At 38.1% G+C, this 27974-nt stretch overlaps 1 protein-coding gene across 1 annotated transcript in view; it reads left to right on the forward strand.

Annotated features, from left to right (window-relative positions):
• Positions 1-27974, forward strand: part of atg7 (ATG7 autophagy related 7 homolog (S. cerevisiae)) — a 97472-nt gene that overhangs the window by 52731 nt on the left and 16767 nt on the right. Inside the window, exon 18 of the mRNA XM_059327379.1 lies at positions 3061-3183. Within this exon, the coding sequence (XP_059183362.1) occupies positions 3061-3183 (123 nt within the window). The remainder of the gene's footprint in view (positions 1-3060; positions 3184-27974) is intronic.

Raw genomic sequence — 27974 nt, forward strand, 5'->3', positions numbered from 1 at the left:
TATAAAAATACTTTTCTGCATTAAAATGTATAGAAATGACTACTTCTATCCAACAATTTTCAGATGCATTCGTTTTAACCCATTAAAGCCGGGGAAGCAGATACGTCGTTTTGTAGTATTTGTATAAGCTCATTTCTATCTGCTACAGAGGCTTAAAAATCTATTATTTAGTAGAAGAGTTGACACTTCTGTTGAATTTCCAGAAAACTTCAGGTTTTAGGGGGTTATTTTAAAATTGCAGGCATTTACAGGCATTTTTTTTACAGGCGTTTTAGGCCTAAATGGGTTAATCAAGGTAGCAGTCTGTCAGTCTGACTTCATATCAATTTTTTTTTTTGCTCCATTTTTATTCATTCGTCATGATCTTGGATTTTTAGTCTTTTTAGTTGCCTGGATCAAACTGTGAGATGTGAGCAGCTGCTGTCTGCTGAAGAGCGGAGAAAAACTGATATTTAACGCAAAATTGCTTCAATTAGTGTTTTTACCAGTTTTAATCACTGGGTTTGTTTGTTTTGGAGAAGAAGAGACCTCTGTGGACCATTCGGCTCCCAGTACAAACCTCCTGAATGATGAACACTGAAGGAATCCTAACTGGAAGAAACTGAGTGCAGGTGGTACGGGCCGCAGCTGGACCAAATTGAAACTCTGTCTTTTGTTATCATTTTGATAGAAACTCCTTGCGGCAGAGAATTCCATTTCCTGTCCTTTATCAAGCTGTATCGTTTGTATTAGAAAGTAAAAGTTAAAAGCACTATTTTTTTTATAAGCTGAGACTCTCTAACTCCATAGAGCATTTGATGTTGGTGCAACTATGGTCACAATAATTGACAACCTAACCTTTCAAAATAAAACCGTGCCAAATGGCTGGATACTGAAGTCATCTGAGTTTATAAGTGCACTTTTATTATGGACATCAGTGAAGGGTGTAAGTGTGTGCCTGTGTGTGCGTAACTGTGTGTCTGACTGTGTCCATTGCTTGGAGTGACTATTAAGTTTATCACAAGATCATCACAGTTATCAAGTTGCTTTCTGTGTCATGAGCATCTATATTTCAACAAAGTGGGTTTTGGCCGTTGGCGGCTCACGTAACAGATCCCGTGGATGGAAGTGGAGAATCAAAGAAATAAAAGAGAAGGAAGGAAAGAAAAGAGAGGTTGAAAAGATGAACGAGGGGCACGTCAGTGTGCATTGTGTGCGGCGCGTCTGGCTCCAAGACTAGACGCCAGGTCAGTCTGCAAACACACACACATGCACAGGCGTTGATGCACACAGTGTGTTGATGTCTGAGGCAGAGGTAACTCTACACCTGCACAGGAGGGTCTGTGGGCGTCCATGAAAGGCCCGGCCAAGCTCAGGAAGGTAGTCGAGAGGGCAGAGGGTGTGTGTGTGTGTGTGTGTGTGTGTGTGTGTGTGTGAGTGTGAGTGTGTGAGTGTGTGTTTTGGAAAGTAGGTGTGGGTATTTGAAGTCAGTACTGGGAGGAGATCAAGGTAAACCTGTCAGTATGATTGCAGAGGTGCTGAGTTGAGGTGTATCACAGCTTCTGTCTATGGACATGAGTGCAGTTTTTCTTTTACCATTATCAGATTGTTTTTATCGTCTTTTGAGAGAAAGTTGCTCCTTACCATCTCATAAAGTTTTTTTTTTTTTTTTAGAATTTTATTTTATTCATTTCTGTGGGTCATCATATTAGGTACCAGGAAGGACATAAGAACAAAATAAATAAATACATAAACAAATAGCAGTTTCAGAATTTCATCAATATCAGTTTCATAGTATTTCATCAAAATCAAAGTTACTTCAGAATTTATCTGTCTTATAATGTTCAATGCTTCCCTCAATACTAATAATTGGCTGTACCGACCCACCCTTACCAACCCACAACCCCTGCCCCCCCCCCATCCCACCCAACCATAACTTCCACAACCCTCACCTATTACTCCCCACACCCCTTAACCCACCCAGCCGCACCGGATAGAGCTGACAACACCTAGTGCACAAGACTTCTCTATCTCAGTGCTGCATACACTAAGCTACACATATACATACACATACATACACATGCATACACATACACAAACGTATATACACATACATAAAAAAAAAAAAAAAAAAAAAAAAGGAAAGGGGGGTTCTGAGGACATGCTCTAGACCGTCTCATCAAGTTTTTGGACATGTCATGATGCATTAGCATGACTGAGCCCTCCACGTAGAGTGCACACGTCAGACTCAAAATGGACTTTTACCAAGCATTTAATGTTTGGTGAAGAAAATACACCTTTAGAAATGTCTTGGACAATATCTAGTGTTTAACCTGTAATTGCAGTAAAAGTTGAAGAAATGCATTCACGAAAATCATTTTTACAGAACCTATAGTGCAGAAAATGATGCTTGGTATAATTTATTTTAGTTTTATTAAGTCTTTATCTAAATACTCAGAAATTGACTAATACTGAACATTGCATTGATGTTTTTTTAGGATTTATTTTATGTTTATGTATTCTTTATTTTCTCAGTTTTATGTCTGGAATTGGTTGACAATGTAATACATTATCTGTATAGTGTGTAAAAATTTATAAAGATGTTACATATTTAAAAAAATGTTTTAATATATCCTATTTTAAATGTTAAAGTTATTTGTTTAAGAAAGCAGCCTTCTAAGTACTTTTGCATGGTTAAATTGGCACAAAATCAGTGCAAGGCCCATATAGAAAAGGTTCATTTGATTCCAGCTCAAAAATGTACTTTATAATCTGCCTCTGTAAAATAGGTATCGGGTTTGATCTCCAAAATCCCATATTGATTGGACTTAAATTAATAGGCAGCTACTTGTTTTTCTCTCTTTTTTTCAATTTAGAAAACCACTCCATAGGTCCCAAATCAGTACAAAATTGATGTTTATATTGGTCTAATAACTGTTGTTGTTGTACAGTGATATCATTTTCTGTAGAAGTGGAACTGTTTGTATGAGAATGGCTGCATTGTTACCCTATCAATAGGCATTGCATTTCCTTTTAAATCATTTGGAATTTTCTCTTTGTTCATGTTGTTCTTTTGTCCAGGTCCTGGATCACTATGAGAGGGAAGGCTTCAACTTCCTGTCCAAGGTTTTTAATTCTTCCCACTCATTCCTGGAGGATCTGACGGGGCTGACGCTGCTGCACCAGGAGACACAGGCTGCAGAGGTGAATCACACTCATGTACACCTGCACCAACGAGTACAGACACGCACACACAACCTGCTGCAGTAAGAGACACAGGCCACAGTGTCAACATGTACACTACCGGTCAAAAGTTTTAGAACACCCCAATTTTTCCAGTTTTTTATTGAAATTCAAGCAGTTCAAGTCAAATGAACAGCTTGCAAGGGTACAAAGGTAAGTGGTGAACTGCCAGAGGTAAATAAAAAAAGGTAAAATATAATGTACATTTCAGAATTATACAAGTAGGCCTTTTTCAGGGAACAAGAAATGGGTTAACAACTTAACTCTATGAAGTCTTGGGCTATGTTGTCAATTTTTAAATTCTTTTCATGTCTTTGTAAGTCATTTTGTGTTTTTTTGTGTCTTTTTTGTCATTTTGTGTCTTTTTTTGGTCATTTTGTGTCTTTTTTTAGTCCTTTAGTCCAACATAAAATGTGATTTTGAATCTTTTTTTTACTTTCAAAACACTATCATGCTCAATAAAGAATTTTAAATGTTGCAAATATGCATTAATTTCAGAGTACACTGAGACATTAAACTGCATCATTTTCAATGCAATTCTGGAAAAGTTGGTGTGTTCTAAAACTTTTGACCAGTAGTGTATATGGATGAAAACACAACGTCCCATATTTGATGGCCAGTTTGTTTGGTGTTTTTGGTGAAAGAGAAATGTCGTCCATAATAGGGCCGGAGCTGCCGACCCTGACCTTGGTCACTATTAAACATAGAAGGAACTCTGGATTTTTATATGAAAATTGTGTCCGAGTTGCCTGTTATCTTGCACACAGCTGGATTCTCCTGCTGGCAATATCACAACATCACACCAGAATTGTGAGATCATGAGATCACATCGAAAGTCCATCGTGTCAGGTTTCAAATAATGTGTTTCTGTCTGAACCGTCAGTGGTTTGGACCAATCAGCGTCCTGTGAGGAGCTACTGGCAGCCACAGGCACGATTTAGTGTGAGTGCAACATGCAGCAGTGACACAATGGAAGTCCTGAAGAGGTTAGCCCAGATGTTGCAGTAGGATCAACTAGAGAGTATTTTTTCTGATGAAAGAAGAGCAAAACGGCACTGAAAACTTGATAGAAACACTTAAATTGGATAATACTTCAGTGGGTGATGGATCCATTTAACTCATATGACTGATCAGCTGTTTCCGCTCTGCCGGTCGAGATGATCTGACATGAAAGAACAATTATAAGTTGCGCAATTGAATCCAATTACTGAAGACTTCTCTCCGTTTTCTCTCGTGGGCGGCCAAAGTTATCTGATTACCAACCTCTTTTTTATTGCTGTTTCTCTTTCGCACAATCTCTACTTCTCCTTCTCTTTACTGACAGATTAGCCTCCAGCAATACATTACACTGCCATCTTCTGACCAAAGTACGTTTATGCAGCTTAGTTTAGTCGCTCTAAACCAGTAGATATTATACAAATATAGCTTCGAAATTTGTTTTGACTTTATTGGAAACACGGGAATGGAAAATATGTTTTGCTCTTCTTCTGACTGGCTTTGGCAAAAGTTTGACTACTGTGATGGTTCATCCAAATACCTGCCAGGCATTATTTAAGGTTCCAGTTATTGGAATATCTAGGCCTGTCACGGTAGTCAGTATATCGACTTATTGTTCAATATATAAAATTGTCAACATGGTCTCACAGGAATCCGTGAAATAGCCACAGATTCGCTTAACTCAAAATCCGTGGAATAGCCACGGAATCACTCAAATTTCCGTGAAACTGACACGGATTTCGCTACAATGCAAGTTAATGACAGTCATATCCCGTGGCTATTCCAACATACAAAGTCATTATGTACATTCACTGAGTGAATATTTAGAAAATAAAACATATATTTCTCGCTAGAAATGTGATCAAAATCCATTTTTATGCAGAAACTAAGTCAAAATATTGATTTTTTCACTAAAAATGAGAGAACTGTCCTCCATGTTTTTTGTTCTGACCGCCGGGACCTTGAAAGTCACGTGACTTGGAACAAACCAATAGCCACGGGATATGACTGTCATTAACTTGCATTGTAGCGAAATCCGTGTCAGTTTCACGGAAATTTGAGCGATTCCGTGGCTATTCCACGGATTTTGAGTTAAGCGAATCCGTGGCTATTTCACGGATTCCTGTGAGACCAGGTTCAAAAATGTACGCAATAGTTTTTGTGGACTCAATAATTGCTGTTTACATAAGCCATCAACATTTTTGCCAGTCACGCTGCTTCTGTCCCTCTCCTGTCACTCAACCTGCTCACACACACACACACACACACAAAATGCACAGTTCGGACACTAGCCAGCTGAAGCATAGTGAGTGTGTTACTCGAAGCCAAGAGTCTATTTTATTTGTTTTGATAGTACTTTATTTATTTCTGTTGTATTTATCTAGGATGTTTTCATATTTATTTCGCATTTCAATTCCAATGTTTAATATTCTTGAGATTTAAAAATGAATTGCTGTGGAAAAGGATGTACTCCACAATATTATCGTTTATCGTGATAGTTTCTGGGAAAATATATCGTCCTAAAAAATCTGTTATCGTGACAGGCAGGAATATCACACTGCTGTTTCTTTATGTTGGAAATGAGTTTGCAGCTGATTGTGAAGCTCAGATTGAGCAGCAGAAACAAGCAGCTCTTCACTCCTGCTAGCATCCTTTATAGATCCTTGTCTACTTTGTATAACAACACGCCCACTCACTTGCTGTGAATTCTGCGGACAATGACCTGCTCTATTCACACATGCGGGCTCAATCGGACATTACCCTGACTTTGAACTAGGAAGCTGGCAGGGTAAAGTCGGTTTAATGTCCTGTTTAACTGGTTTGGACGTTTGCATTCTCGTAAACAGCTCCTCCGGGTAATGTCTGGATAAGTTCAGAGCTGCAGAGCATGTGTGAAAAGGGACTTACGGGGCAGAAAATGAATGGCGAAAGCTTACCACGTAGCTGACTTTATGACAGTGGGAAATTCATCTTTGTCCTCTGGTGGAAAACTTAAACCTTTTGTTAGCATTTCATTAGTAAAGTTTCTCAAATGAAATGTTTAATAGGAGCTGCAGTGTTTTAATTAAAAAAGGCAGAGAAAGGTTTGTCCCATAGCCTTGTTCTAATTATTCTGTTGCCATGGCAGCACACAGTTGATGTCTATGGAACAACGAGGAAAAAGTTCAGACAGATATCCAGAAAAACTTGGTGGAGGAATATGGGTGGTTTTCTTCAAGACTCCCCTCTGACATGAGACAGAGGGGAGTGGAGGGAGAGACAGAAAATAAGTGTGTGTGCATGTTTGTACGTGTGTGTGTGTGTGTGTGTGTGTGTGTGTGCGTGCGTGGGGGGGTTGGGTCTGGTCATGCCGAGCTGTGGGAAAATCCCACGTACTTTCTCCCCAACTCCTACTCATAACACACAGATGGAGGAGGGGAGAAGAGAAAAGCAAGAACGAACGAGGGGAAAAGGGAGATAAGAGGAACGGGGGGAGGGAGAAGAAAGAGCGGAAAACAAAATTGGACCAAACATGAAAGAGAAACAGTAAAAACTACAGTGAAGATACAAATATATAGTGTTAGTTTTCTCCCTTTCTCTCACTCTGCGAATCACTCCTTCCCTCTCCTGCTATCAATCGTTACTTCATCCTCTATCATTCTCTCTATCTCCTGCGATTGTTCCTTCCCTCTCCCTTGATGAAGTGTGTTGAAGAGTCTGGCGCAGGTCCCTCTCTCCTCAATCAGAAGATGGAGAGATTGTTTTGATTGCTCAGCCCACTAGCGCCAGAAGTCTTAGCGCCTGTTTCCTGTACACAGATTAGCTATTCCAAAAAACTACTGCACTTGGAGGACGTCCCTTCAACTTTTTTTTCCTTTTTTTTCCTATTCCAGGAAGGGACAGAAGTTCTTCTCCCGCTCCTGAAAGCATATTATTACTTATTTCATGCGGGAACCCACTAGAAACAGGCCTGTGGCTCATTCTGGATCTTGACCCATATTTTAAGAAGTACAAGCCTGAAATAATGATCATTCTCAATGTAAAAATTAAGGGTTTAAAGGGTCCTTGTGGGATACCTTTTTTTGTGTGTGTGCGTATTGCAGTTGTACACAGCTATGAGTCATCAGTGGATGATGATTATCGTTTGCAGTGGTTTATTTACTGACTTTTAGTAGGTTTTCCTTTATCCTTTGTTTAAGTCTGTGAGGTTTAAACCGTGTCAGCCTAATGACTGATTAGGAACACAATGGAGTTAGTCATATGTTACAAAATGTTAGTGCTTGGATTACTGGGGATTTAAATGACCAATTTCTGAATATTAAGTTGTTATTTTTACAGTGCTCTCTTCTTTCCCTCAAGCATGGTACTGAATTCATTACAGGCCGTGTGTATTTGTGTGTGGCTGTCTTTTGCACGTTTTAGTGTGTGTAACCATTCTAAACTATAATCTACGTCACCAGATAGCAGTACTATGTACTTATGGCCTATTTTAGTCGAGTTTGTAACCTGAGAACTGCTTTTTATGCGGTCACCACAGGGTTTTGGGGGAGTTCAAGTTCGGTAAAAGTTTAGACTGACTGAAACGTGTGTGTGTGTGTGTGTGTGTGTGTGTGTGTGTGTGTGTGTGTGTGTGTGTGTGTGTGTGTGTGTGTGTGTGTGTGTGTGTGTGTGTGTGTGTGTGTGAGCTTGCACAAGTCAGCGTGAATGGCTTCTTTGTGAGATCAGCTCCATTGGGGTTTCAAACTCTGGTAGGAGCACGGTGGAGTGGAAAATGTTCTATGTATCTGCCGTCTGGCAAATTACTTACATGTATTTTAAAGTTCAGTATGCAACATGGTGTATCTTTAGTTTCACGAGTGCTCCAAGTAAAAACAAACATGGCAAACCATTTTTAAATATTCATGACATGATCCGAACGCGGGCAGTATTTTTCTCCCTTTTCCTTCTACTATTTGGTCGGGCCAATTTCCCTTGTATACCTCAGTAATTGTAGCTGCCAGTCTCATTCCCCAGAATGCCACAATGTGAATAACACAATGTGCAACCAAGTATGTCAAAGGGTTAATTTTGCACCCTGTATCTACCAGAGGGAGGACTAGTGAGCTGTTATTAAGCTAATGTTAGATATGTGTTAGCTAGCTAAGCCCCTTTCAAACATAATACAGCATGCGTTTACATATAGTCAAGTTGATTTATCTTAACTTACAGAAATATTGTTAGCCTAAAACTAACATTTAGATTTTTGGCTTATTGACAAAATGCTTGCTACACTCATAAAGGCAAGCATACTAAGAGTTTTTCTCATTCTTTCTGCTAATGCATCATGTTTCATTGCCTACTCTTGCCTACTTTTGAATTTTTCAGTTTGTTGCTTGCAAATAAAATCGACAAGGCCCATTCACAAAATACAAAGTCGCTGGAGAGCAATTAATTATTTAATTTAATTAGTGTCTGTGGGACCTAATTGTGCTCTGTCTCTATGAGTAAATTACCTTTAGCACGGTTCTTTGTGGTGTTTTTGTATTATATAGCTTGTTGTTTATTTTCTAGGTGTTTCACTATGTTGTGTTGCTTTTATTTTGAAGTGACGTGTAACTGAAAGTGAAGCGGTATATAAATAATGGACGTAGTGACCGTGAAGTCATCCATTGGTTTGTGGACTGCCCGTTGGAAGCCTCGAGTTCAGCGTTACACTCGTCGCCATCTTGTTTCCAATACGGGGAGCAGACCATATTTGGACTGTGGAGGAGCGAGAGGGATCTGATCACTGACTACAGCCTGGCTCAGACCTGGAGGTTGCCACCTGGTCTGAAGCCTCCTTAACATCGGCATTATTTTTGGTACTTTCCAAAACAGACAATCTAAGACCTCCAAGAAAAACGCCAAACTATAGCTGTTTCAAAAAATGCCCCAAAAACACATACGTTTAAAGTCCAGTGAGAAAGCTTTCTCATTGCTGCAGTAATTACAAGTCTATGTAATGGTTTTGAAGGCACAGAAAAAAATGTTGTCCTGCCAATCGTTGTTTAACCCATTGAAGCCTGGAAAGCGTATACGTCGTTTTGTAGTATTTGTATAAGCTCTCAAATACTTTTTGAATTTCATTTCTATCTGCTACAGAGGCTGAAAAATCTATTATTTAGTAGAAGCGTTGACACTTCTGTTGAATTTCCAGAAAAACTTCAGGTTTTAGGGGCTTATTTTAAAATCGCCCAGAGGTTTTACAGGCGTTTCAGGCGTCAATGGGTTAATTTTGGCCAGGAGGAGGCTATGTGGCAGGCTCCCAGTGTGGCTTTTACAAGACATAAACTCATCGTACATTCCAGTTTGGTTGAAGTAAACTCAGGCCTTTAGATCATCCATATAAAAACACCTGTTAGCCAAAGCTAAACAGCGCTCAGCTGACACAGTCTGGAAGGACGAGAACAATTAAGATCGACACCCGATGTGTTCAACCATAAAATTGTTGGTTACCTGAACTGAACTTGAGCCCATTTTTCTTGGCTTTCAAACACATGTTTAACCAGGTATCTGTGTGAAAGTGCAGATACGTGTTAGCATGTCAGAACAGGGTGTTGTGTTGGCTGATTAGCCTTCCTGAGAGTAACCTCACTGTGGAGGGCTGGGTCGGACAAATCAACACACGCAAACGCTCAAAGAGCCTGAAAGGAAATGAGTGTCTGTACAGGATGTTGTACCTCTCCTCTGACGCACCCAACCGCTGACTTTTGGCAGATTAAATTCTATAAAATACCAACTATATATATATTCACCCATAAGGACACATAAAGGGATCCGGCTGCTCCTTATAATTTAAGAGGAAAGAGGACAAAGGAGATGGATTTTCTCCATACATAGCCCTTTTATATTATCAGCACATTATTAAAGGGCTACACACAGTATTAAAACCTACACAGAATAATGATGTGGTGCATTTGTTTCAATACAAATGGTAAACTGTGGTGTGTGAGTATAGTAGGGTTGTTTTCTATGGAATTATACATTAATGGTAGAAAGGTAAATGTTAAATCATAATCTTCTAAGTATAAACACTACTGGTCAAAAGTTTTAGAACACACCAACTTTTCCAGAATTTAATTGAAAATGATGCAGTTTAATGTCTCAGTGTACTCTGAAATTAATGCACATTTGCAACATTTAAAATTCTTTATTGAGCATGATAGTGTTTTGAAAGTAAAAAAAAGATTCAAAATCACATTTTATGTTGGACTAAAGGACTAAAAAAATACACAAAATGACCAAAAAAAGACACAAAATGACAAAAAAGACACCAAAAGACACAAAATGACAAAAAAAGACACAAAATGACTAAAAAAAGACACAAAATGACAAAAAAAGACACAAAATGACTTACAAAGACATGAAAAGAATTAAAAAATTGACAAAATAGCCCAAGACTCCATAGAGTTAAGTTGTTAACCCACTTCTTGTTCCCTGAAAAAAGGCCTACTTGTATAATTCTGAAATGTACATTATTTTCCAGTTTTGGTTAAGCTTACCTTTTTTTATTTACCTCTGGCAGTTCACCACTTACCTTTGTACCCTTTCAAGCTGTTCATTTGACTTGAACTGCTTGAATTTCAATAAAAAACTGGAAAAATTGGGGTGTTGTAAAACTTTTGACCGGTAGTATATATATTTTATATTTTAAGGTAAAATACTATCTGGAGTTCAACACATTAAATTTGTTAGATGAAGTTGATTTGTTTCCAGTTTTTTAGTAGTTAAAATCCAACTGAAAAAAAAAACACCACTGAAAAAGAATGTGTAATCACTGTATCTTCCCAATGCCACCATACTTGAATACTCATGTGATATCAAAGAAAGCCCATCAAAGCCCATCATCATTGCTCATGCTTCGTGTTACATATTCCTATCATCACTTTCAGTAAGTGGTGCCCTTCGCTCGTGTGTTCCCGCTCACATTAATCTGTCTAAATGTGAATGCGGCGTTCAGAGGATGTGTGACCCTCTGGACACAAAGGGCCTTTCTGCAGAGTTCACGCTCCACTCCCTTCCACCTACTCCAACTGTGCACTGCCAGTAAGTCACAAGATAAAGACATTTGCATTGAACTTAGAGAAGAATGTGTCACTTGTCACTTTTTTTTGGTTCGATCTTGTGACATGATTTTTTTCGTTAGTCACATTTGAATAAAATGACTCGCTCTCACTCTCCTACAAAGTGATTAACATGAAATCGTTAAACGGGTGTTAAACAAACTCATCATATTTACCTCCACCAAGAGGGTTTCAGCTCTGTTTGTCAGCAGATTACAGAAAACTACCGGCCTGATTTTTCATGAAATTTGGTGGAAGGATGAAGCATGGGCCAAGGAAGAAGCCAAAAAAAAATTGGTGTAGATGTGAATCACGGGGCGGATACACAAATTGTTTTTCACTTTTGTTAACATTGTCAGGTAGGGCATTTGTGTTGCACTCTGTGGTGTCAGAATCATTTAAAAAATGAGTCCCTGACTGGTAAAATTCACATGAACATCCCCTCAAGTTGGCATGTTAACATTGCGAGATAGGGCATCCAATCCAATCCAATCCACTTTATTTGTATAGTACATTTAAACAACACAAACGTCTCCAAAGTGCTGTACATAAAATCAACAATAAAACAAACAATTCCATATACCAATCAGCAATAAATAATAAGTGTATAAATCTAAAATGATGCCATAAATAAAACAATACAATCAAACAGATAAACATAGTAAAATAAAATAAAAGACGCAGTTAAAAGTAGTAAAATAAAAAAAAGGGCATGCCAATTTTATGACGGAAATCCCTTATAGTTTACACGCATGGAGCTCTGTGCTTTATATGATTGTGTCCAACAGGATTAAGGATAGAACTAGTAACAATGAGTAGGGGTGGGAGATATGGTCAAAATCATGGTATATAACAGTATACTTTCTATCATGGTAATGAAATAATTGTTCTGTAAATTCTTTTTTTTCAACAATATTTTTTATTGAAGTTTCAAGTGCATATCAAACTTTATGTCGAATATACAAACATTTTCATTTATATCCCCTCGAACATACATTCATTCACACAGACAAAGAAAATTAGTAAATAAAATGGACAGTGACAACAAACATCAATCTAATGCAAAATAAGTACTAAAATGAAATAAATAAGACTAAAGTGGAGCAAAAGAAAAAATAAATAAATAAAAATAAAATAAAAGGCAGGATCATTTCATAACCTATTGTTCAGTCAGTGTTATCCATTCCATTGGTCAAGAATGACATAATTGATTCCCAAATCCAAGCAAACTCCTTCTGTTTACCTTTAACTGCTCTGTAAATTCTATTAAAAATGGTATAAAATATCCACACTGTACTTCAGATTTCCTTATTTTTGTATTTGGAACGTCTATAGGCTGCAAACAAAAACAACTACCTCAAATGACGTGAATCATGTGAGATTAGCTACGACGATAGAAACAGTATTGCCAAATCTCTACCGGTGGACACATTTCTACTGTTGCACGGTAAATACCATCTATAACCCAAACCTAACACACAGAGCGGGTTTATATTGTGTTTTACTATAATAGTTTTAGTTACGCAACAACACTGTTGAGGGTGTAACCTGTGTTTGTGCAACAACACCGTCATCTCACTGTCGTATTTTGAAATGATATCATTGTCAAATTACCTCAAAATCTACTTATTAATATGAGACCTTCCTGGAAGTTTCCAGGTCCAGGACTCCCTGGGGTCTGGGGCCCCAATTTGTTTTTGGGCTGATAGTCCAGATATCCAGGGCAACTTATTATGAGATCAGGGTCTTGCTCAAGATCAATTCGACATGAAACACTTACAGTTGGGAGTATCATATACACGTTGATTTAGTTTCAGGGCAATGTCTCCCACAATACACGCCTAATCTTTTGCTTTAACAAGATGGTGCCCCGAGTTTGAACCGTGCTCGACTTTTAAGTAACATTTTCTAAATAATCTGTGTGTTGATAAAAATCCTAAACCTTGACACTGTCGTCTCTTTTGGCTCGATTCCAGTACGCAGAGGCCGAGTTTAGTAAAATATAGACACTTCTGTTACTCAAGATCTGTGCGTGTGGCTGTTTAAAAGCACTCTGTACGCCATCAGATGCCACATATCATCACCTTGAGTCACACTAATGCCCCGAAGGAGCAGAAGTTACCCAACCGCCCACGTCCTGCCCCGCTCCACTCTGCGCTTCTCTACGTAAAACAGTGCGCTGATGATAAAGTTGATTTAGTTATGTTGGCTCATTACCCAGCAGCTTGGAAAACACACAAGCGCGGGCATGTCTGCATACACGCAGTAACACAGTCTCTCAGCAGTCACATGCTCCTTTCCTCCTTTCTCTCTCTTTTTCACCCACACATAAACACACACATACACACACTCGAGCGTCAGAGGGCCCCATGTATGTCAGAGCTTTATCCAAACACAGCTACGGTTGCTACATGCTGCAATTATTACCAGATGGACTCTGAGAAAATGTATTAAGCCTGCTTTTTCATTAGCACACTGCACTCTCCCTCCTGTGAGACTGAGAGGTGGAGAACAAAGGAGAGAGTACACTTATTCACTTCACATTTCAAATCATGCGCATTTCCCCCCTTCTCGACCTTCAGGGTTTGTGTTTTAATTTTTATTTCTTGCTGTTATTTTAAAGTCTCATCCCAAATTATTTGTTTTTTATGTTGCAATGTTGCTAAAACATCCAACTTTATGTCTGTCAAACTCCCACCTTTCTTTGTAATCTTACACTCGAGAGAGTTTAAAGAAATTCTGTTGATGACAGAATGTCTTCCAGCCACTCAAACGACCAAAACTACAGCTTTACCTTTGTCACTGAAACAAGCATGAGTTGGAGATACTGGGATGAAAAAATATCAAAAGTATTTGTTGTGCAGCTGAAGATTTTATCCCCCCGGAAAAACACAGGATAAGGACTAAATAACTAATATGCAGTCATGGAAAAAAATATGAGACCATTGTTTTATCATTTTAATACCTGGTACAACTAAAGGTGCATTTGTTTGGACAAATATAATGATAACAGCAGAAATAGCTGATAAGAGTTTAATAAAAGAGCTGATATCTAGCCATTTTCCATGGTTTTCTTCAAAATCATTATCAAGAAAACCATAAAAATGGCTAAATATCAGCTCCTATTTTTGTTGTTATCTTGATATTGATGTCCAAACAAATGTACCTTTAGTTGTACCAGGCATTAAAATGAACAAGAAATGTAAGAAAACAACGGTGGTCTGATAATTTTTTCCATGACTGTATATTCGAACACACCTTAAATTGTGGCGAAGATGACAGCTGAATCCTCAGGATGCTTTAAAGATAAACACTTCAAAAGCGGCAAAAATCAGACAAATGCCTTTAGTTGTGGTTGACAAAACTAGACGATGGGATCACACCAGCCGTGCCGCCAATTTGTGCCTGGGGGGTAAAAAAAAAGGGGTGCGGCCCCTTTTTTTTTTTACTACCCCACTACTTCATTCTACTTCACTTTTCATTTTGATCTCAACTACACACCTGTAAAGTTTAGTGAGGGCACCTTGCACTGCTATTGCGTATAAACACCTGGCAGAGGTCTCAGAATCACTTCTGGGGTAGTTTCCGCTACAGTAGGCGTCTCCAAGACCACATCTTACCATGATGACACAAACACAGACTCACAGGAAGAAAAAAACAATACCAGACACACACTGTCAGAGCTGGTAATTAATCGCTTAGTTAACTTACAAAAATGTTGTTCAGGCCATTTATCAAGACAAAATGCCTCACAAATCCAGTCTCACAAATATTAGGGTTACATGTTTTTCTTTGTGTTACATGATATAAAATTAGAGTAAATATCAACTATTGCTTGGCTAAGACAATAAATATGATCCCACATTAGCTGCATTTTTACTATTTAATGTCGTTTTCTCGATGATTAACAATACTAGCAATATTGTTTGTGAGTCAACTTGACCTGATGCATGTTTAAATATCAAAAGTGTCAGAAACTTAAAAAAAATCCCAATAAACAATGTTAATATTTAATTAATAACTCTATTACGAACCATTTCAATCAATATTTAATGCAATGGTGTTCTTTACCTCTCACAGATCATGGTTCAATAGGATAATGATCATTTTTTTAAATAAAAAAAATGTTAAAACTGATTTTATGTACATTGGAAAGACCTACATATAAAATACAATGGTTTTACATGACAATGATTTAAAAACTTTTTTTTTTTTACATTTTTATATTTTTTCTTTGATAAAAATACTTTTAACTATTTTTTTTTTTTAATTTTTAAACTTTTAAATGGGTCAATTTCACCCGCGACGTAACAGGAGGATTAAACAATTAAGGCCTTATAAAAATATCACTATTAGCTGCCCAAACACTGAGTTATCAGCTCTAGAGGGACATGAATTCCAACAACATCTCTTTCAAGTAGAAAATTGTCAAACCACACAAGAAGTTGTAATGTGAGCACTAATTCTAAGGACCTTTAATCAATTTATCTGCATGCTGGAGAAGGACATGTTGAAAAGAGAAGTTTCATTTTCAATTTACTGCACATAAACTGGCAGCTTTCATGTGTAAGTATCCTGTTTGATTGGCTTCTAATTATAGATGAAATAAAGATAAGCTATTTTAGCAATTTAGCTATATATATAACATATGCCAGTTTCATTATATATACTGGGCCGAAGCACGTGTGTATTTATGTCCTGTATGCATGCTCGCTATGGACTGCTAATTATAAATGTGTGCTCTACTTGCAGCAATGCATGTCAGCTATGTCCAGACACATCACACCTTCTGTGCTTCCTTTCTGGACATAGTTACTTTCTCCGCTGTCTATCTCACACAAACATGCACATACATGTTCAGTACTATACATAGTTGGTCTAAATCTCACCGGTTCTTAACAGGCTAAATTCAGAAGCTTTATGTCAGTCCGAGGCTTGACTTATAACCTCACTTGTTAACTTTCCTCAGCCTCTCCTGGGTGTTTGAAGGTTTTTCCCCTTCATGAATGCATCAAAGTATCTTTGGTAAACCAGATTCCTGGGTATCTGAGAAATTTGTGAATTACTGTCCTTACTCTTAAATCTCTAGATGTTAACAAATCTCTCTCAGGTTACAAATTATTCGGAATTTGTGAAAAAATTTTCTGCAAAATGTTTCGGACTCCCAGTGTTGACATATATGCAATTTCTGCCGCAGGCTCAAGACCTATCTCTTCCAACAATACCTCGGTTAAGTCATGGTCACCTGACATATATATAAAAAAAATAAATAAAAAAAATGCGCTTCCTTTTTTCTCTTCTTCTTTTCTTCTTTGACATATAGCACTCCTGCAGCAATGACAGTTGGCTCTTAAAGTTGTGTACTTTCTTGATTCCTATGGTCTATGTCTAGTACCATCAGGTTGAATACACTTATTGTAAGTCGCTTTGGACAAAAGCTTTAGCTAAATGACATGTAATGTAATGTAATGTTATGTAATGTAATGTAATTTTGCATGCACTACACAGTGCATACTGGCAGTCATAGTAGATCTTCTTAATGTCTTTTATCCCACTTTTTCAACTTTCTAAAGCACATTTCTTCATGAGTTTGCACTACATGTATGCAAAGCTTGTCAGAATGAGCCAAACACATACAAACAGAATTGAAAACATTATAAATAAAAGTAGTAACAAACTCAGAGAAACTTGTGAGAGAAGTTCCTAATTTTATCCTATTTCATGCATCCCAATTATTTGAGCTGTGAAGTGATTTACATCAGTGCCAAAAATATTGGGGGCATGTCATAAACATAAATAAAACAGACTGTGACAACTTGCTAATCCTTTTGGGCATGTATTCAATTGGAAACTGTACAAAGACAGCGTCACAACTTACCTAAAATACTCACTACAGTTTCTAATTGTAATTAGATCTTGAAATCGCTGAACAGAAACACGAGATATGTCTTCCAATTAAGGTTCAGAATAGGTCAGTTTTACCCCTTTGTTTTTGTTTTTTTTACCATTGTATAAAAATCTAGTGGATATTGCTGCTGTACAACAGAGAGACAGCATCGTATTAAAATAACACACATTCTGTGTCAGGGTTGGAACTCATTCAGGACTTCTGTCAGGTGCGTCAGCTATGTCATCCTTCCTTTAATCCCCCCCTTTCCATTTCTGTAGCTGAGGTAATATGAGTTGCCGCTCAGTGTTTCCCTTCTTACACGGTGCTATCTTAAGCAAAATACAAGCCACATACCCACCATACATCCAGGATATATTGAAAAAATATTATGCACATACAGAGTCTGTGATGTGTCCTGTTTTTTTGTCTCATTTTGTCACCATAAGCAGCAAAACTCTCACTGCGTATTATTCCCTTTCACACTTTTTGGTCGTTTAATGTTTTTTTGTTCATTTTGTGTATTTTTTTTGGTCATTTTGTGTCTTTTTGGTCATTTTGTGTCTTATCTGGTAATTTTATGTCTTTTTTTTTTATCATTTTGTGGTCAATTTGTGTCTTTTTGGTCATTTTGTTCCCTTTTTTTGGTCATTTTGCGTATTTTTTTAGTCATTTTGTGTCTTTTTTGGGTCATTTTTGGTCATTTGGGGGTCAATTTGAGTCCATTTTTGCTTAATTTTATGTAATTTTTTGGTCATTTTGTGTCTTTTTTGATCATTTTGTGTCATTTTGTGGTCAATTTGATTCTTCCCAAAGTATCAAGTTATTACTTTCCAAGGAGTCTCTGGCTTAAAGCTGACTGTTACACACTCAGGAGGTCAGAATGGACCTTTAAACTTATAGCAAAGGACTTAATTAGAGATTAAAAGTAACAATAAAAGATAAAGTGAGCGGGGGTCGCGGACAACATGCATGTGAAATTGGGGGTCGCGACTCAAAAAGGTTGAGAACTACTGCCATACAGTATTGGGATAACAGAGATTAATCAGCAGAATGGTGTAGTGTGAAAAATAGCCGGTGATAAGATGTGAACCCCTTTGGCCAGCACATTACTCCACTCCTGAGGGATTCCACTCTGGTGGGCTGTGTATTATTAATACACAGGGCTGGAGAGGTGCACTGCAGGTTTGGGGGCAAAGGGGACCCATGGCACCCACGGCAGCTGTCTCACATCTCCAGCCCAAAGGGGCCCATTAAGAATTACCAATCATTAATCATAGAGGAGTTATTTTCATAAGTCATAAATAGGGACCCCATAAAGCCTGCTTTTCCTTCACTACGTGGGAAACCTAACGGCGGCCCTGCTCCTATACATGGCTCTCCTCGCCGGCGCCAGTCAGTCCAGAGTGATGCCTTCTTCTGTCCTGGCAGCTGGCTGTATGCACGGACAGACAGACAGACAGACAGACAGACAGATGAGACAGACTGAGTAGTAGTCTAGTCGTCCCTGTTTAGCTCCTACTCTTTTTCCTCTTCGGTAGCTTTTAATGACTATTTCTGTATCTGTGTCGGCTTTGCACTTTTAGAGTAGACTTTCACCCCCCACACACTCACTCACACACTCACACACTCACATCATGGAGATCGTTTTGCTTCAGAGCTGCAGAGACTCCTCACCAAAAGTATGCAGCTCAAGATCAAAATGCATTCTTCAACATGGATGTTTTTATATAAGATATAAAAAAATGTTTTATATTCACATTTTATTTTTTAAAAATAGCTCCCTTTTTGCCAAATGTATTCATATTTACCTAGTTTACAAATAGAGAACAAGGTAAACATGTGTACTGACACACATTGAATTATTAAATTTATCAAGCGACTGTTTTGTCTTTTCATGAGTCCTATCAGAGAGCAGGATGGTTGATTTGTCGGTTCCCGGTTCTTTGATACAGAAAAACTCTCCAGCTGCATCAAAGACCCAGATAAGAGCTGGTCCTGTGTGTGTGTGTGTCTGTGTGTGTGTGAGTGTGAGTGTGAGTGTGAGAGTGTGAGTGTGTGTGTGTGTGTCTGAATCTTGTATCGCTGCTTCTAGCCTGCCTGGCTGGTCACAGGTAATCTGCCCTGGAGCTCTGGCCTGAAAAAGAAATACACACACACACACGCACAAACGCAGACACACATTTATGTACATCTGGCCACAGTGCCAGTTCTTATCTCTTTCCCCTGATGCTGTTCTGTCCAGCACATGGAAGACAGTGATAGCATCAAGCCTCTGGTTCAGATAATTACTCTCTCACACACACACAGAGAAAAAAAATACACGTACATGTACGCACATGTGTGTGTTTGTGCCCCTGTTTCTCAGACCAACTAACACTTTTGTTCATGAATGCACACGTCCATGACTGGCATCATTTCCTCTGACCTAATTTTCAAGTGAAAACACAATCACCGTAATGACGCACTTCAATTAAGGGGGGTTCACATTATGGCCAGTGTGAAGTACAAAAGCTGATGTCTGTATGCGTTGAAGACACACTGCAAAAAAAGAAAAGTTGGGTGAACTCAAAATTTCAAGGCAACAATCTTTGATAAAATTTGAAGTTGGACAATTAAACTAAATATTTTAAGTTTTGAGTTTGCTCAACTCTGAATTCAGATTTTTGTCAACTCAACTGTAAGTTGTACTAACTTATAATTTTACATTATACATTATAATAACTTTTAATCCTTACTTCTGCTAACTTCTGCAGTGTGCTGAATTGGCACGATTGTAACACCGCTATGAAATGTCAGCTAATGTTGCGACCACAATTTTGAGTTAGCATTGATACGCTAATGGCTACTCTTGTAGCTGTAACAAGCAGCGCCGCTAGCATCAGTTAGCCGCTAGCATCAGTTAACCGCTAGTATCAGTTAGCCGCTAGCATCTGTTAGCCACTAGCTTTCGCTAATGACCGAATTTCACCGCTTTCCCGCATTTCACAACAAAGAAATAAGAGTTAACAGAACTATTGTCCCTTGTTGTGAACCCCAACTTAAAGATATAAGTAACAACAACTCACCAACTTGTTTGTGAGCAGACAACTGGCTTCCTTTGTTGTGCTAACTTACATTATTGCCCTAAATGTCAATCATTTATATTTCCAAGTTTTACCAACTTAAATCACTGTTTTAGGCCAAAAAATACAAGTTGGCTTTTTTGCAGTGTAGTTTTGGTTGGTTAGATCAACTGATGAACCAGGATTACATTTCCTAGTCAGTTTTTTAACCACAGACTGTATGAAAAAAGTGAACGTAACCACTGTAGCATTGCTCAATTTAAGTTGTTGTGGACTACAGTTTTAAAGCCTTGAGGTCACCATGTTGTTTTTTGGAGCCAGAAGTGACCATATTTGAGCCAGAGGGTGAAGCTGGGCAGGTTACACAGGATACCTGCTTCACCAGCTCGTTAGCTCGCTAATCAGTCCTGCAGATCACAAGATAACACCGACCGAAAGAATATCCTTTTTATCATGTATTTTACTGTAAATGGGACCATAGTTTACTAAATTAACATCATGATGTTTTGAAAAGACTTGAAACTAAGGATTGAGACCATAAAGTCATTAGGAAACGTTAACTCAGGTTATAAATTAAGTGAGAAGCAGGGTCGTTTTCTTAGACTTTAATACAATCTTTCTTCCTTCACGTTTTATGCTCAGAGGTTATTGCTGGGTTTTATTTTATACCCTCTATGGTTTTAACACTTTCTGATGTGTCAAAGAGTTTTGTTGATTCTGTAAAGAAAGAAGAAGTTGTCAGTGATTGATTCACATAGTGAAGAAGTCTTTTTAATGAAAGACTGTGACTGTCTGGTGCTCAGATCAAAAGATTGCCTCGACTGTGGTACACCAGGCACTTTGCTGTCTTTTCTCCTGTGAAGTCCCGTGTGTGTGTGTGTGTGTGTATGTGTCGGGGCTTGTTGCTTCATGAAGACTGGTGAATTTGAATTTGAATGTTGCTCTCTGTCCCTTTTGAGTATTCAGATCTTTTAAAACAACAGAGAAACAAAGTTAACAAACTGTTATTTCTTAATTTTTTCATTCTCTAGAAAGAAATTGCTACATATGAGAGTGTGTGTGTGTGTGTGTGTGTGTGTGTGTGTGTGTGCCCATGGGGCCCCTACTAGAGTTTGATTGCTCCTCTGACCACACGTGAGTTGGCTTTGACTCACTGTTCTAATTAAACCTAGGGCAGGTCTGAACTGGCAACACACACACACACAGACACACACACACACACACACACACAGACACACACACCGCCTCTGATGTTGATCTGTTATTGCCATTTGGTTAGTTGCATGCACAAAACGGTTCATTAGGTAGAGTTTAAAGTGGTTGCGCGCACACACACACACACACACACACACACACACACACACACTAATGCTTTACCAGAGGCATTGAACTAAATGGAGGCTTCAAGCTGTTCAGGACTTTTATTTTATATTTTATGGCAAGTGTGATGCAAAGAAATAAGTCATCATCCTCATTATGGTCAGAAATAAGATTCAATAAAAGAAGCTTTAAAAATGTCATACTTAATAATTTAGAAAATGATATAAATTTACATTACTTACACTATGTTTCGGCATGTAGTATATTTTGTGACGTTTTTACAATTTCTTTGTTTATTTTTAACGTGTTTGAGAAACTGGTGTTATGAAACACTCGTATGACTCAGACAATGTGTTGATAACCTCTTGTAGTATACAGGAAATGTGTCAGAGGGAAATGGGGGCCAGGCAGAGATAGAGCGGGAGAGAGGAAGAGCGAGATGGGGACTGACAGATTAAGTGGGAGAAAGAACAGAAAAAGCCAAACTTTTGCGAGAGGAGTGAAGGGATAATCAGTTGTTTGACAAAGACCGTTTTAGAGCAGTACCTGGAAAAAAAGTGAGGGATTATTTCTGAGAAAGTCGGAGAAAAGCAGATAAGAGTTGTGTCTAGGAGAACGGCAACCCTGAGAGAGCAAAAATAGGCTAAATATTTAAGAAAAAGTTAAGGACACGGAGGGAGAGCTGTCCTGAAAGAGAGGCCGAGCAGTTAGTCCCAGGAGAAACAACAGGACCCAGCTGTTGCTCTGCAGGCCACCACACCCAGCCGAGAGAGACTCCATTTGTTGTTGTAGCTGGCCTTTATGACTCTGAGAGAGGAGAGGGGAAAAGGGGAGGTGGTGGCAGCAGAGTGTGACCGACTTAGAGTAAAGTTCCCTTAAAAAAAAGTAGGGAAGAGGAGCAGGCTTCCGCCCTTTATTAGGAAATGGGAAGAGCAGGAAAAAGAGAGGAGGATGCTGCATCACGTCCTGGTTTGGCGTTTCTTTGTTATGAGGTTTGGTTCCAAGGTTTGCTATCTGGGCCGAGCGATGCGAGTACCGGTGCTTTGTTTGATTACCCCGAGACTCAGGAGTTTATGAAAACACAGCCAGGGGACGTGACCTCAGCTGGGACCTACAAACTAACCCTGTTCCCACCAGAGCTCTTCTAAACCATGTCTTTCCTCTTTTATCAGACAACTTTCACTCCCAGAAAGTCCTTCACTTTCCCTCTGATGACCCCTCTCTGTGCCTACCTCCAACCTTCTGCTCCTCTCAGGCTCCATCCCTCCTGTCCACTGTCAGTCCCCCTCTCAATTCAATTCAATTCAAGCATCAGAAAAAAAGATAACAAGATAAGGAAAGCAATATTTACAATAAATTATTATATTTAAAAGAAAAGAAAAACTAATAACAATAAAAGAAAGCAATATTTACAATCATTGAATTACAATCAACATATAATTTATACAATCCAACTGTCCCAGCAAAAAAAGAAGAAAAAATAAAATAAAAACAAAAAAAACAAAACAACCAACAGCTATGTGTCACTCGCTGTCTCTGTGTGTGGAAATTTTTGGAAATATGTTTCTCTAATTGGTTCATATTTTTTACATCTCCCTCACAGTATCTCACTCTATTACCTGCCCATTTTTGATTTTTAAACTAAAATTGAATAACTGAAATGTTCATGTCAGATCAGCACTAGACAGTAGTTTCGAGTTTGCTTCACTTATATTCTGCCCTACAAAGCAAAAAAGCCGGAACTGCATTTTTGGTCAAAAATGAGTTATTATCATTTTCATGACATTCAAGTCATCCTTTGTTATGTGACAAAACATCTTCTCTCAAATGTGTGTCGTTTTGGAGAAAAATGGTAGTCGTTTGTACAGTAACTACAAAAAGCCCTAGTGAAACAAAGCAAGAGTACAGTAACATCCATTACTGTATTCTTGTTATGATTTACCTGACAAAAAAATAAGATGTTGCTGCGCATTGAAGTTACTGTTTCCATGGTGAACACACACAGCTGATTTCGTGGCATACTCACGAAAAATTATTTAGTTTATTGTTTGTTTTATTTTGGAGAATCTACTGCCTTTTTCCATGACATGGTGCCACGTTTTTGGTAAGTAATACAAAGCAAGAATACAGTTACTGCAAAATAGAGGTAAAATATAAAATTAAATATGAAGATTGATATGTACAAAGAATAAGCTAATATAAAGTAACAAAACAGCCACATGTCCAATAATCTACCTAGATTACAGGATAACTTTAAAGTCATTTTTCTCAGTTCTGCACTCTGCGTAGTTACTGCCTTTTTGCTTTGTAGGGCAGTATACTTTTTTTTTTTTTTATTGGTGAAATGATGTAACAAACAGGTGACATGAGAAACAAATACACTACACCATGTGGACCACAAGTAGAGACAGCAGACATACAGCGCAAACAACAACAAAGAAAAACATAAATGATAAACGATTTGCACAGAGGCATCACAGGTGTATGTGTGCGTGTGTGTGTGTGTGTGTGTGTGTCTGTGTGTGTGTGTGTGTGTATGTGTGCGTGTGTGTGTGTGTGTCTGTGTGTGTGTAGGTGTCTGTGTGTGTGTGTGTGTGTGTGTGTGTGTGTGTGTGTCTGTGTGTGTGTGTGTGTGCGTGTGTGTATATGGATGAGGGGCAGATGCTACGACATTTATATAAAAATATATAACATGGCTCATTTATATGTATCACACAATGAAAATAAATAGGCAAACAAAGCAAGAAGCGCGAACGAGAGAAAACAAATAAACAAGAATAAATAAAATAACCAATTAAATAAATTAAAAAAAAATAATAATAATAACAAAAATAATATTAAAAATAATAATACTTATATATATATACCAACATACATACATATATAAAAATATAAAAATAAATAAACAACATATAATATAATATATAATATAATAACACGGGGGGATGGGAGACATCACCACATAATATAGTTTGATGCGATATAGAACAACATCTTACACAATGACAAGATGTGCGAGATCAGACACATAATTGTAATTGACCCAATATAAAGGGTAGTATACTTGTCATAACCCCAGCTTTATCCTTTAAAGTTCTAGTGGTGTTTCCAGTTCTTAACTCAGTACTATATTTGAGCATATCCATATATACACTCTGTCAGAGCTGCCGACACCTGTCCAATGTCAGACAAGACAAGGATGTGATCGCATCGACCATTCCTGTACCTTTCTAAACCTGATGAACGGACATTCACACCCTCTCCTCACTATTATAGTTCAGCAGTGTGAAAAAAGAGCCAGAGTTTGAACTTCTGTGTCCAGGTCTGTTTTCTCTTTTTTTCTTGATCCATGATTCTTCTTTTCTTGTAAAGGATGTGTCACCAATGGATGGTGTTGCACCATTCACAATGGACGGAAACATTCATAGCAAGATGGCAGATCGCATCAAGTTTTTTGTTCTGTTAATACAGATATTTGTTTTTAACCTAAATACTAGCTATTAAGTCCACTGTGGGCTTTTTCCCCCCGACAATTTCTCACTTGATTTGACTCTATTGTTCAGAGTATCCGCAGGGTCTTAAAAAGTCTTAAAACATCTAAAATCCAATAATTTGAATTTAAAATGTATAAAAATTCTCATAAAATTTCATAAAAGGTCTAAAATATGATTTTAAAAAGTCTTAAAAATGCATTAACTTTACTTCTATTTAAAACAAAAGCATAAACTTCAGTCTCACTTTTAAATGTTTTGATTTTTAAAGGACGCTATAACATAACTACAAAACAGAACTAAGTACCTGTGCAGCTTGGTCAGAATTTGAGCCGTGAATAAATATACTTTGCAAGTAATTCTAGGCGTCCCATTTTCCTTGTTGTCTTTTGTACTTTTTTTCCAGTTTGGATGTGAAATGGGTCTTAAATTGTATTTATTATGGTCTAAAAAAATATTTTAAAAAGTCTTAAATTTGACTTGTTGAAACCTGCAGAGACCCTGATTGTTGCCTTCTCTATTCTCTCTTTCCACCCTGTAGAATATGACACACCCACTTTTATTATGATGGCTGGAAATTCAGGTCATGGAAAACCAGCTATAACCTTTTGGGTCCCAAACCATTATATCTATTTTTCTGGTTGAAATGCTCCAAATGTTTTGAAAGTAGTCGCACAAATTTAAAAAAAAATAAAAACAGGTAACTGTGTCTGCAGCCTGCTCATCGCTGTCATGTCAGGAAAATAAAAACGTTTAAAAAGGCATTTAAAAAAAACATTTATTCAGCAGTACAGTCAATACCTAATATGTGGTATGTAATTAGGATGAAGGTTTTAAGAGGTGATGGTTAATTATTTTTAGGTGTGTCTGATTCATGTGAAGTCATGGTACATTTAGTGTTAAATGTGGGTGTAAGTTCAGTTTTGTGTCTGAACCAGAGGACAGGACATGTGCTGCTGAGGGGGTAGGTGAGGTTAGTAGGTGACCCTCCTCTTCCTGTTTCCACCCACCTCGTCTTCCTCTTCCTGTCTCCAGTCCCGATGAACACAACATGTACTCATACATGCACACATAAGCACACGTAAGCACACACACACACACACAGACACACACACAGGGGCATACCCAGCGTGTTGCCTGTTCTCTGTGTTCCCCCCTGAGAGCTGCAGGTCTGGAACAAAAAGGACGCAAGAGAGAGCGCTACAGGAAATGGAGGAGCACACAGTGATTATTTAAAACACAGAAGGGGAAAAAGATACCTAAATATATGTGATCTCAGTCCAGACATGCTGTAGTACGACGGTTGTTCCATTTCAAAATCAAAGCCACTTCCCGAGCAATAGAAGAGTCACTTTAACACCTTTGTTGTTAATCCAGGTCCCCAGTAACTACGGTGTGGCCACTTTTCCTTGACCTGAAGCAAAGCGAGTGTGGTGAAACGTGACACAAGGGTCTGTTATGTAGAGGTCTGAGTTATTGAGGCTTTCAGCTGTTGAAATTGGATTACAATGTTTTTTGGCAGGAAAGGGAACATAAAGTGTAATTTTAGGCTCTACAGAATCACTTGTGTAGTAGTTTGACTGGAAAGTGGAGACGTTGTCCCTCAGGCGAGGCCACACAGTACGATTGTTGAAGAGATTGTGTTTTGGGCGTCACGACTGATCGGACCAAGATGGACAAAGTCTGGTCCTATCTGGGCAGATTTATGAGTATTCACAAAATTTTAAACCCCTTGTGCCCCTTTTTTTACTGTAGAGACTTAAGTGAACATTGGTGGAAATAGCTGCCATGTGTGGGATATTTAGACTTTCTGGTTTAAACAATCTTAAGATCTTCAACATCCAAATCAGACACACCTCTGACTTCAAATCTGGATCGCACAGTCCCAGCATCTCGTATCCACTGAGCCATCTGGAACTACTTTATCAAATAAGTTGTCCTTACTGGCAAGCAATATTAGCCAAAGCTCTGCTTATTGTGTGGAACTATATGCGCTGCCTGGAGACATTATTTTATTAAACAGAAGGTATTAGGAGCTTTAGAGTCCTGCAGTAGTACGTTTTTACTGTTACATGACTTTGAATAGCCTGAAGTGGCAATGAATAGAAAATGAAGGCCTTAAAAAAAAGCAACATAGAAAGAAAATGACGGCCCGAGTCCAGACATGTGATTTAAAAAGTGTCACAATGGGAATTATTTATAAATGAGTCCTATTTAAGAGGAGAGAGGAGGATGAAACACTCTTTGTTTTAAACACGTCTCTTATGGTGATCATCAAAAACATTATAATGTAGTGTTTTTTTGGTGAGATTTTCTTTAAGCCCTTAACTTTCTTTAGATGCTACACAGAAGTGGTGAGATGCAGCTCAGAACTGAGTGTCAATCTGTTAGAATCTGTAATATTGATTAATGAATTAACTAATAAAAAATTGTGAGGGGAGAGTCAAAGGTCAAGGGACCCCTTTTGAAAATGGCAATGTAACTTTTTTCCTTTGCTAAAATGTACCCTGACTTTCCCCCTTCCCAACAAGATATCACAACAATTGCTTGGTACCAATGGTTTCCTTAGGTCCTTTAGTTTCTATAGTGTTGGAGAATAAAAACGGTACAGCATCTGAAATTTTAAAAAAGAGGGTCATTGCAATAAATCACCACCCCTGGGTGTCTGGTACGATCTGCTCCTATTATAATTAATTCAAATTGTGCTCTATTCTGGACTACATCACTAGTACAGTGTGTATAGTAGGACTGCAAAACATAAAATAAATTCTCACATGCAACACATGACAGCTGGTTTAAATGAACCGGGTTGATCCACTATGATGTGCTTTAAATAATTTGCATCTTGACATCCTCTCATTAAAATTTGATCCTATTTTAATTCTGCTGTACTGTGCCCTTTACTTAAATTTATTTTTTAACTGCAGTAAAC

The sequence above is a fragment of the Centropristis striata genome, chromosome 3, assembly GCF_030273125.1.
Source record: "Centropristis striata isolate RG_2023a ecotype Rhode Island chromosome 3, C.striata_1.0, whole genome shotgun sequence".
Taxonomy (NCBI): domain Eukaryota; kingdom Metazoa; phylum Chordata; class Actinopteri; order Perciformes; family Serranidae; genus Centropristis; species Centropristis striata.